The sequence below is a fragment of the Cavia porcellus genome, unplaced genomic scaffold, assembly GCF_034190915.1.
Source record: "Cavia porcellus strain 051 isolate PalLab524CR breed Dunkin Hartley unplaced genomic scaffold, mCavPor4.1 scaffold_17, whole genome shotgun sequence".
Taxonomy (NCBI): domain Eukaryota; kingdom Metazoa; phylum Chordata; class Mammalia; order Rodentia; family Caviidae; genus Cavia; species Cavia porcellus.
In genome coordinates this window covers 5,054,839-5,067,351 of record NW_026947500.1, presented here as the reverse complement: position 1 = coordinate 5,067,351, position 12,513 = coordinate 5,054,839, and the positions used below count along the sequence as shown (strand labels likewise).

General features: G+C 36.3%; 1 protein-coding gene across 5 annotated transcripts in view; it reads right to left on the bottom strand.

Annotated features, from left to right (window-relative positions):
• The window catches only part of Fndc3b (fibronectin type III domain containing 3B), a 315,267-nt gene that overhangs the window by 133,455 nt on the left and 169,299 nt on the right, over positions 1-12,513 (bottom strand). For all 5 annotated transcript variants that reach the window (XM_063227172.1, XM_063227176.1, XM_063227174.1 and 2 more), the window contains one exon: positions 7,149-7,225. In XM_063227172.1, the coding sequence (XP_063083242.1) occupies positions 7,149-7,225 (77 nt within the window). The remainder of the gene's footprint in view (positions 1-7,148; positions 7,226-12,513) is intronic.

Genomic DNA, 12,513 nt, shown 5'->3' with positions numbered 1-12,513 from the left:
CTATTTTGGTAATGACTGCTTTTTGAAATTCACATTCTCACTTGATCGCCCTTTAAAGAAATAACATAAACAGAGCAGAATCACCTAATATTAGAATAGAAAAGAACCTCACACATCCTTAAATACTTTCCTTTCCTTTTTTCCTTCATAATATAAACATGACTCCAGCCAGCCAGCTATATTTTGATAAATGGCCATGATATGCTAGGTATTTTTCAAGGAACTAGAGATCCTTGATGGATAGGATACACAAAGTCCCTGCCATTATGGCACTTAAGTGCTAAAATAAGACAGACAATGGCCAAGTAAACAAACAAGCAATACACCCAAGTTAAGTAATTCAGTATTCCCAAAATCAGACAAGGAGTTGGCCCAGAGCCCTACCTGGGTCTACATTTCTTCCTCCTAATTCTGTGTTCTATTATGTTCCAGTGCTATGATCTTACAAAGAGAAAATGCTGAGCAGAGAGATGGGGACGCAGCTCAGAAAGAGGAAATTTGTGGCAATACTACATTAATTTAGCTCTGCCAACTCTGTCTGTAATTGTTCCTAAGACAATATAAGTCATAAAATAAAGCAAAATTGCTACAAATCCGCTGGTAATGGAAACCAAACAGTACTCTAAAATTACATTCACTTCCACAGAATCTCCCAAACACCATGCACATACACACATCATACACTGTAAAAACTAAGTTTCGCTAAAGGACTCAAGGTGTTGGAAGACAGGCTAGTTCTCTTATTACTAGCAGACGAAAGTTCTGATTCTCAGTTTGCTAGGGCACTTGGCAATCCCCATCTTCATTTCCGATCATGAGAGTAGTTGAGGCTAACGCTTTACAGCTTCACTGAGCTGGCTGAGCAAAATAGGAAAAGCATTCCATGGTATCCACCTAGAAGGACACATTATATATCCACAGAACCTTCTATTTTCTGGGTACATCTTTCTTTAAACAGTCCTCATGGGAGAATGTTCAACCACACCAAAATTTAAATGTATTGTTCAATATACAGCACTTCTGGTCTCTTCCTGACCAAGGGAAATAGGAATTTCAACATTAACTGATCCCCAAAATAATGTAATGAGGTAAAAAGTATACTACACCTCTGCTGTAGCAGGGAAAATACTTATTTTGACTATTATCCAAAGTTTTGGAGTTATATCAGTTAATCCGGAAAAAATTGATTCCTCAAATGATATATTAACTTAGTTGCATTGCATTTTCTTCCCATATGCTTTTTTAATCTTTGGGTCAATATGAAAAATTTCCTGTAACAGCCAAAAAATGTATCATAAATTACTATAGAAGCATGGAAAATAAAACTCTGGGCATCTGCTTAAGAAATTTTTAAATATAAATTACTCAGAAAGTTAACGATGAAGGAGGGAAAAACTAAGAGAGCCACAGCCAATATACAATGATAGGAAAAATGTGCTTCATGCCCCACGAGGTGGATAGGAAGGCCAGCCCAGCCAAACTCGCACTGGGTCTGATGTAATGAAGTCTTTTTCATTATAAGGTCACTCACTAAGCATGCATACCACAGTTCTCTCGCTGCTTCCACCATGTCAAGTAGGGATTCGCATGTGTGGCAAAAGGAACTATAAAAGTTACACACGAAGTAGCAGAGTAGAATCTGAAGGAAGCAGTCTCTAAGTACGTCCCATATCGCTCCCAGCTGTACGATTTGCTGTTTACCCAGTTTCAAGCCTCATCATAATTCCAAAGGCTTTTACATAATGCAGATGTTAAAGACTAAATTTCTTCTCATCTAATCTACTTTTCCATAGCTGAAAACAATTTAGCCTATATTCTCTCAAGTTGAAAAGGTCATGTTTTTCCTTGAGCCTTTCCCAGACCATTAACCTAAACAAAAATAAACACAACACACACACACCCCTACTAAATCAGAGGCCACTGAGTTGAAATGATAAGATTCTACTGTGCTCCTGCTCTAAGTTTACAGCACTTTTAAAGTCTACCAGTTCAAACTAAGAAATTAAAGAATGTGCTGTCCATAGCACCTCTACAGCTGTCTATTACACTCCAGGAATTTGTCTTCGGTAAGATTATCTGCTCATTACTTACACTTGCATTTTGTTAAATTTATTTGAACATTTTTATCAATTTATCTTTAAAGCGCTCTCAACTACTTAAATTACACTATGAACTTACTATAATCAAGAATTTCTGCATTAACTCTGAGTTAGTAATGTGCGATCTTCAGTCATTTGCTTGCCTCCTTCTTCAATTTCCTTGCAATAACAGACCATCTCATAAACGAGTAGCTGATGTTTGAGTAAAAAAAATGAATATATAAGCAGGTCCACCATCCCCCACACTCACACTGCCAGAAAGCAGTGGATCCATCAAGACAGCTCCACCACCAACTTGGAGAGTGAATCACAGCAGGAAAAGACGTTAGTATAATCAGAAATGCCTGCTTGCAATCTTGGCTCTAGTCAGGGCCTCAGCTATGCTGTATATAAACACAGAATGGTGAAAAGTAGAGGCGTAACTAAACCATTTCGCACTCTGCATGGTGGACACAGTGATTACTACCACCACTTACCACAACCAGTGCCATTGGAGCGGGCAGCGTCTTTTAGGCCAGGCACCTCATTATTTGCTGATTCATATTGGGATGTTGCTATCTCCTTTCTCTTTTTTAACAGTTTTATTGACATTTCACTTATATACAGTAAAAAATGTACCCTTTTAAAGTGTCTGACTTAGTACATTTTAGTATATTCACAGAGTTCCATGAGCACATTCTATTTACTTCTAGAACATTATGCCACCCCAAAACACACTATACTCCCTCCCTCAGCCTGTAACAACCACCACATCTCTGTGAATTTGCCCACTGTGAACACATCATATAAATGGAATGATACCTTATGCAGTTACTGTGTCTAGTTTCCCTCAATTAGCATACTGTTTTAAAGGTTTATTCACATTTTAGCATTTATCAGTACTTCATTTTTTCTTATGGCCAAATAATAATTATTCTATGGATATATCACACTACACTATATTTACCCATTTGTAAACTCATGGACATTTATGCTGCTTTCACTTTTAAATTATCATGAATACTGCTATATACGCTCATGTAAAAAGTGCAGATGTTAGATTATATGTTTACTGTATACTGAACCATTTGAGAAACTGTCACTGTTTTCCCAATTGGGCATACCATTTTATATTATCATAAGCATGGCATGAGTGTACCAATTGCTATTTTGTTTTGTTTTGTTTTTTCAGTATAGATATCTTAGTGCATTGTATAGTACTGATAGGCATTTTTCTGATGGCCAAAGATGTTGAACATCTTTTCAAGTGCTACATGGCCACTTTTCTAGCTTATTTGGTTAAATGTCCATTTAACTCAGTAGCTGAGGCTGAGATTTTAGCTCAGTGGCACCAATACCTGCCTGGCAAGCATGAGGTCTTGAGTTTGATTCCAGGATTCACCCCTCAAATCATTAGCTCGTTTTCATTGTGTGTTGTATTCTACTCATGAGTTGTAAGAGGTCTTTATATATTTTAGGTACATGTCCATTCTTTCCACAGGTGATTAGCATATACTTTCTGTGAGTTACATTTCCACTCATTTTGATAGTCCTTTTTGAGGAAGAAACAGTTTAATATAGACACAGTCAGATTTACCTATTTCTTTTGTTGTTCATACTTTTTCTGTCACATCTAAAATCTAGTGCCTAATCCAGTTATAAAACGTTACTCCTTAGTTCTGTTTATAATCAATTTTCAGTCGTTTTATATGATGTAAGATAGAAGGTTAAATTTCATTCTTTTTTGCATATATAGGTATCTAGTATCTTAACACCATTTGCTGAAAATAGTCATTTCTCCTCCATGGACAATCTTGATACTCTTCTTTTAAATATACACTCAGATCATTATATTACTTGCAGGTATAGATCGGTATGATCTTATTTTCCAGATACCTGACATTGTTACACATGGACCTGTAACTCTTTGAAGCACACAGATGAAACTCTCTCATACAGTCATCTATCACTTATTGGCAGGGAAATGTTCTGGGAAAAAGGGTCACTAGGCATTTTTGTTGTTGTGTGAACATCAGAGACTATACTTACACAAACTAAGTCAGCTTCAATTTAACTATAGAGTTCAATCATAGAGGACCCACCAATGTGTATGAAGTCTCTCACTGGCAGAAATGTTAAGTAGTGCAAGACTATTGCACTTACATTTGGGCTATGACTTACATTCATTGAGTACCAATGTGCCCAGCAATGTTGTAGATGCTGAGGCACAGTCCAGATAAGGGAATAAGAATTCTTGAGGATTACTATAAAAAACATTATCTTCCACGACAGATAAAGACATTGTGCCAAAAGTATGCTGAACAAGTATTTCTGGAGGTTCTAACAGGGTCACAACAAGGAAGCAAGTTTCATTCGACAGAATGATGAAAGAGGTACAACTGCTGGACCATACATTAACTTGACACTAAACCATTCGAGAAGCTGACAGACTGTTTTCCAAAGCAGGTATACCCTTATACATCCCCATAGACCTTGCTATGTAGTAATGTAAGGAGACAAAGAAGGGCTCCAGAGCAACGATGGCAAACCTTTTAGCTTTCCATGACAATAAGCAGTAGCTGCAGCACCCGTGCCATAGGTCATCACCAAATAGTCTAGAGCATCCCACACAAGTAAAGCAATGGACACAAAAGCACATAGTTAAGGAAAGGCAAAATGTGCCCACGGAACAAAAATTTAACATGTCACAGTGTGAAAGAAGAGCACAGCTGACTGTTTAAAGGTCTTATCCACCACACTATAGAACTTTATCTGTATGCAACAGACACACAACTCCAAATATGCACTTGTAAGCCTAAGTATATCAGGAAAAGGCCTAGGAGTATGAAACACTGAACTGATTGATGAGCGTGGAGCAGACTAGCTCTGAGTACCTCTCACATTTTCCAGCCTGGACGGCAATGTGTTTTGTTTTAAATGTACTCATTATTTCCACAATTTATGACAACAATGTATCTTGCTCTTAGGACTCATGGTGATGACAAGTCTCTTAAAACACTTTATACTTAGTTCTACTCATCACATCTTTGATGGGTATCTGCCTCCAGCCTTAAAGAAAATGGTATGTACATATCTTGTTCAATGCTCAGCTTGGTTTTCTTCATATTAAGATGCTTTTCTCAGACACCCTGTTGTGACACACCATTAACGGTCTAATCTATCACTGGAGGTCAATAAACTGAGCCCATCTTGTGGTCAAAGAGCCCAACTGAAAAGTTAATACATATGCCTTACAGATTGCTGTTCGTCTTTTTCAATTGCAAATCTAAATTGTTCAATGTTTGCTACGCCAGTATCTTCTAGCATTTTCTACCATAATCATCAACTGGGAAGGAGTGTCGCTATGCTTCTGTGATTCATTTTCTGAGAGGCAGTTTACAGTTCTGCTTTTACTCTTTCTACTTTAACTTTTAATAGGGGTTGTTCAGAATCAGAAATATATCAAGGTCAGTAATTATTCATTTTTCCTAAGACACTAAATGTTTTGCATTTAAAATAAATTACAGCAACTCCAGTAACAAGAAAAAGCACACTGCAGTTTTTCACCACTAAAACGTTCAATTTTTAACTAGTACTCCTTGTGGCAACCCTTAGCATAAAAGAGGTGTTATTTTTGCTGTTACAATGGTGAGAACTGTAGTGTGTTCAATGGAATGAAACACTTCCTCAAAATAAATGAGCAAGAGACATAATGGAATTCTACATTCCTTGTTCTTTACTGTTAATTGGCTGGTGACGTGAATGTCATTCATCATCTTGTGTTCCTGCTGGAAGGGACTATTTTACGCTCTTTTCTCTCTCCAGTGATTCTTGCTTACAAAGACTTGTGTAAAACAAGTCATTTGTTTGCGACAGGCAGAAAACTGGCCAGCAATCTGGCTACACAAAAATTGGAAGGCACAAAAAGTCAAACTGGCTCACATAAAAGGATGGAAAAAATGAAATTAGTGGCTGTGCTATGCCTTACGGTGAAAAAAATGGATATATTTTTACATCAGAGAAGGATAAATCTTTGATTCTTGCCCATGCTTCAGCCATTTTCCTATGCAGCTGCCAATTTTTTTCACCCTAGCAAAAGTCATTTAAAAATGAAAATTACAGTTTTAACCCACTTTTAAGCAGAGGCAGAGAGAAAGAAAAAAATACACACACACATACAAAAAAGGAAACAAAAAAAGACAGCTGGAAGCCTATAGGTTAAAAAATGTTAACACAGTGATTATCATCTCTTGGTAGTATATTTATAAATATTTTTAATTTAAATATTTTTCTGGGTCTTTTCAATAATTTTTTCCAGTGCATATATGATGGTCTTATTATCAGGAAACAAAGGAGGCAAAAAAGAAGAAAGAAAAACATTGCTGAGGTATTTGGGAAAGGTAATTCAGAGGGGAGAAGCAGGGAGATGGGTGCTGAGACAAGGGCAAAAACTCAAGTGTGAACTGACCCCCAACTGCACCGCAGGCATCTCACACATTGTACACCTTATCCAGGTACAGAATGTAATATACTTTAAAGTGGTTTTTGTTTTCCAATATATCTTTGAGATTGCTATTACCATCATTTTTGGTTCAGAGAAAACCAAAATTTAGAGAAATCGAAGGACAAATAGCCCAATTCTCACATTATATTTAAGTAATTCACCAGTTCAGCTTACGTCACTGCATGGAAGACACAGAGTTTTCATGACACAAAACACTGTCATCTTTGATTTTACTAATTAGGTCTACAAAAACTTTTCCAAGCAAGTTGTAATGCAGATGACAGGCAATTTCTACAGCAGTCCACTCCATGAGGCAATCACAACCATCTGATCAGATACGAAATCCAAGCTGGCCAAAAACAGTCAATCTTTCAGCCCTTCTGTCTGTCTGTCTGTCTGTCTGTCTCTCTCTGACTCTCTGGGTAGCAAGACAAAGGTGCTGCAAATAGCAACCCTGCGATCACAACTAAATTAATTCAAAGTGTAAATTTTTGACCCATCAACATATAGTTTTCTGGAACACTGTAGTGTGCACTGTTAGTGGGAAAGTCCATCAAATATGGTACCTGTGAGATATAACCTGGAGGCACATGAATGGGAGGAATGGATCCATTGGGTGACATCATGGGAACTTCAGCAGGTCCTAAAAGAGGTAAGAACAAGATATTAATAGCTGAAGAGCATGCATCATTCAAAGGTACTTTCAACTTCAATAACTGGCATATCCTAGTGACCTGGAACCATAAATTTAAAAGGAATTTTCCAGCCGTACAGTTCAAGGAAAACAAGGGGGGGAAAAGCCAACAAACAAAAACTAAAAATATCCTTATAAATATTTAGTATTTATAATGCTTTAAGTTCCATAAATCAAGTATTAAGAGAAATGTAATAGTGAAGCACAGCCCCTGCCCCCCAATTTACTTTTTGGCCTACAGAAAATGTATTACAAATAAATGTTTAAAACGTGAACTTTGAAACAAGGTTTTGTCTCGTTTAAAAAGCTCCATAGATTTTTGGTTTATAATTTTCAATTATATTATTTTCATTAAGTTACTATAACATACCACTAATTTGAAAGAAACACTGACATTTAAAACATGCCTACCTTGCCTTAGTTAGCCTGCCTTTTATAGGGCAAAAGAAAAACAATAGATCTTATTTTTAAATTAGGCACTCCTAGGAATATTCATGTCAAATTCATTTGGATTATTTCAAAGTAAAGCATTAAGTCAATACAAGATTAGTTTCAAGATATTTAATTTAATGAATGCTAATCACAAGTCTAAGACTAATGAATGGTAAGGTTGACATTCAGTTATTTAAGACATAGTGTGAGTTAATATTTAATTACAAAGAAACTGATTGTCATAACATCAAAACCAATTTGACCTTCTGAAAGTAAAAGAAACTCAGGGTTTTCCATTTGTTAGGCAACCCCCCCCCCAAATGTCAATCTAAACCACTGGGGTCTTAAGTATACAACGTTACTTCCAGGCTCCAAGCAACTTGTGTTGTTTATTTGCTTTCTCCTAATGAGTGTTGTGCTGCTGGCAATGAAAACTACTCAACTGGAACAAAAACCCAGAGAACACTATACTTGGCAAAAGAAGACAGATCCTGCCACCCAGTGCTGCATTTACATGTAAGCATAAGGCACCTTTCTCATCACCATGCAATCCAAAGTTATCACTGCTACCCCAGAGAGAGTACAGGCAGAGGAGGCCAGGACAATGGTGTGCACAGGAACAGTCAGCAAACACAGAGGAAAATCATGGAATTGGGGCAGAAATGATACAAACTATTCAAGTGAAAATCCCAAATTCTGTGAGCTCACTGAAAGTTCACAGACTCCATACCAAATCAACAAACTATCTGATACTTGGAAAAAAAAAAAAAAAAACCACAATCTTTCTTGTCCAGGTTAACAGTTGGCAGTTTAAAGCACAAAGACAGAATGCCTAAGAATGGATCACTAAGAGCCAGAGCCTGTAATCCCAGCACTCGGGAGGCTGACTGAGGTAGGAGGATTCTTGAGAGTTTGAGACCACCCTAGGCTACAAAGTGAGCTCAAGGCCAGCCTGAACTGCATAAAGAGACCCTGTTCCAAAAAGACCAAAAAAAAAAAAAAAAAAAAAAACAAGGATCACTGGGAGATGGGGGGCAAGTACGATTCAGTGGTAAAGATGGACTTAGCAGGATGAGACCCGGGGTTCAAACTCTAGCATGCTCTTCCATCGCAGACTGGATTACTACTGCAAGATCACACTTTATTTTTAATTATAATTTAAATTAATGTATCTACTAAACAGTGATGGCAATAGTTTCTAAATTAAACCATTCTAATTTAAACCATTTCATTATTGCCACAGCTAGCAGGACATACAGGTGTTTACTTCGTATTCTTATTTGAATTCACTCACTTAAAAGGAAATGAAAAGTGACTATTTTAGTGTCAGCTAGAGCACTACCTCAAACACAAGAATCAATACACTTGGCTCTGTGAGCAGATAGAGAAGCGTGGTTTCCTCCTGGTTTTATAACTCAGCTCACTCTTTATATTGTCTAAATTAATGAACAATTAATCCATTTAGTCTCTTAGGGCTCATTTCTCAACAGTGATGAGACTTACAATTCCCCTCAGTAGAGTTAAACTGAAAAATTACATTCAATAGTATACACAACATATGGTAAAATCCCTCACCAAAATGCCACCAATCATCATTTTTCTTTAGTCTCATAATTTTATTGATAGCTTCTTGCTTCTTTCTTTTCTGTTACAATTACATTACATTCTGTTAAATTTTTAAATGCTCTTATGTCCTGCAACAGATAAAATCTGCAAGTGCACACTGTACAATACCAACCTAAAGGACAATCCTTCCTCGGCAGGTAACATATCAAAAATTTCGCAGCACAGATGTGGACAGAAGTGCTACTTCCTCAATAAAATATTGCTTTTTAATCACCAAGATGTATACCATGCAATCTCTTAACCCCAGGTATGACCCTTAGAACTGTTAAAGTCATTTGTGTAAAATGGCTTAAAGAATGTAGGAAAAGGAGTGATTTACAGCTAAAAACTGTTTTCTTCCTGGCATTGGTTTCAAGAGTAGCCAAATGACTTTAACATGCGCATTTCCCCTTCCTCCTGTCACTGTCACCAAAACCATTTCAAAGGACATTTTGAGATACACACTTATGGCTTCAACTGTGCCTGAGAACCTCAAGGTTCTTTTCCTCTCTGCAATAAACCACTCCAGCTCCAGGCTCCTTGGAGTTTAAAAACAAGCAAAATAAAATCCTATTCACAATGGTAGTATGAGAAAGTTATTGTCTTCCTAACCATTATCTCTCAATCAGCGAATTTATTATATACTGCTCAACTGTTTGTGTTTCAGACCGTCCCCATTCTATTGTAATTCTTTCCTAATTAGAACAAAAACTTCCCTTCCTAGACATCTAAGGCTCAGTGCTTCACTTTTTTTATCCATACCATCATCAAATACAAACATAATTGAAAAGGTTTTTAAAAGTTCTCTCTCTTCTTGCTCAAACCACCAACATGGGCTGTGTTTAAAAGAAAGGACAAAAAGGGTCACATGAGCTCTCAACTCAATCTGTTTCTTTTTTATATTGGAAAATTATTAGACTTTTTGAAACAAAAAAATCTCTCAAAGTATCTTGAACCTCTGTAATTACACAATGTTTATACACAGGTAAATCTATGCAGATGAGCAAACACACACACACACAACACCAACACAATAATCTGAAAACAAAGAGTATATAAACATACCAATATAAAAACAAACTTTTTGTTCTTTTGATGCAAAAAATTAAGAAGCTCAGCTAGAGATCACATGAATTTGTCCACAAACATATTAAAATGTCACATATGCATTTTCTAAAACTGGAACTATAATGTTTATGGATAATCAAGTTATTCCATGAAAAAAATACTGACATCTTCATCAATTTCAAATTTTAAGTTGTGATTTAAAATTCTTTATTTTTGCTAAATAAGGTGTGAGGCAAAAGCAAGACCTAAAATTAGTTTATAGACATTAAAACATTTAAGTATAACACAGAAGTATATAATCTAACATCTCAAAAGTTTGCTAACATTTGTTAATGAGCTGATTTTTCATTTGCTCACAGCAAAGCTTGAACCAAAAAGGTTAGAGAGCAGCTAAATTATTTAATCAACAGTAATTAATGCAATGACCCTATAACTAATTTATTCCCACATCACAGAAAGTAAAGGAAAGATTAGATATTAGAGGTGATCTAAAAACAGAGAGACTGTGTAAGCTTTAAAAAACCACTATCATAAAAGGACACACCACCATTGGTCCCCCTCTAAATATTCCTCTTTTCTTGTAATACACTTAATTCCATCTTTCTTGTTACTTTTGGAAGCAGTTCTGGAAACTTTTGAATTGTCTAAATAAAAGCATATGCAATGTTTATTATGGGTCTGAGACTGAATACAAAATATAAAATTTTCTGAAAAGTTTAAGATTAAATCTTTATTTACTTATGGTGGCTCAACACTCTTACACAAGCTAAACATTGATTCAAGCACTTTGGTTAGCCTTATGGACCCTAAAGGCAACTAAGAGGAATTCAAAGAAAATGCAGCACAAGTCCTAATTTCAAAAACAAAGCCCTATTACAGTGGTTCTCAGGTCAGAATCTCCTGGATGGTGGTGTCTTATAACACAAATGCTAAGTCTTCCTTTCTACAATTGTAGAATAAGAAAGTATTGGCATTTCTAACAAGCTCCCAGATGGCACGGATTCTAAGGTGTGGGGAACACACTCCCATGGTTCCCATGGTTTAACAATCAGAGTTAGTGGTTAAAGATGGAATATTTTCCTCTCAATGTCAGGAATAAGACAAGAATATTTACTTCCACCACTGCTGTACAACATTGTAAAGAGGTTCTAAATGATGACAATTAGGCAAGAAAAAGTAGGCGTCAATTCTGGAAGAAGAACTGGGCGTGTTGGTGCACACCTATAAATCCCAGCTCTCAGGAGGCTGAGAGGCCAGACTGGGCTACAAAGGGAGCTCAAGGCCAGTCTGCAATGCATAGGGAGACCTTGTCTCAAAAAAAAAGACAAAGTAAAACTATCTACTCACAAATGATCTAATGTGTAGAAATACCAAAGATCCCACAAATATATTACTAGAGCTTATAAACAAATTCAGTACAGTTACATGGTACTATATCAACAGAGATGGTGTTTCTACACACCAACAATGGTCAACTGGGAATTAAATTTATGACTGCATCTAAAAGAGTAACAAAGCCAAGTAAATTTACCCTGTGCAGTGAAAGATACAGATGATGAAGACATAAAACATTAATGACAGAGATTAAGAAAGCTCTAAGTAAATGGAGGTAAATAAGAACTAAATAAAGACATATTAATTGAAGACAATATTATTTAGACAGCAGTGACAGAGCAATCTGTAGAGTCAATGTAATTCCTATTCAAATTTCAGGGACCTCAATAGGCAAAGAGAATTAACTTGGATCCCTATTTCACATCATATATAAAGATTAACTCAAAATGGATTACAGACTTAAATGTAAGACCTAAAATAATAAAATTCTTAGCAGAAAACAAGAGTAAGTTTTCATGTCAACAGCAGGAAACATACACTAGACTATTAAAAATGAATTTTTTTGTGTATCAAACTGCATTATTAAAAGGAAGTGAAAGGGCCAGGGATATGGCTGAGCAGCATAAGCACCTGCCTGGTAAGCACAAGGTCATGAGTTCAATTCCTGGTACCCCCTCCCCCAAAAAGTAAAAAAAAAACAGACTACAGAACCAGGGGGGGAAAATGCATGTCATGTATCTGCTAAGGAAATTGCATCCAGAATACATGAAGAATGTTTACAACTCAACAAAAAGAAC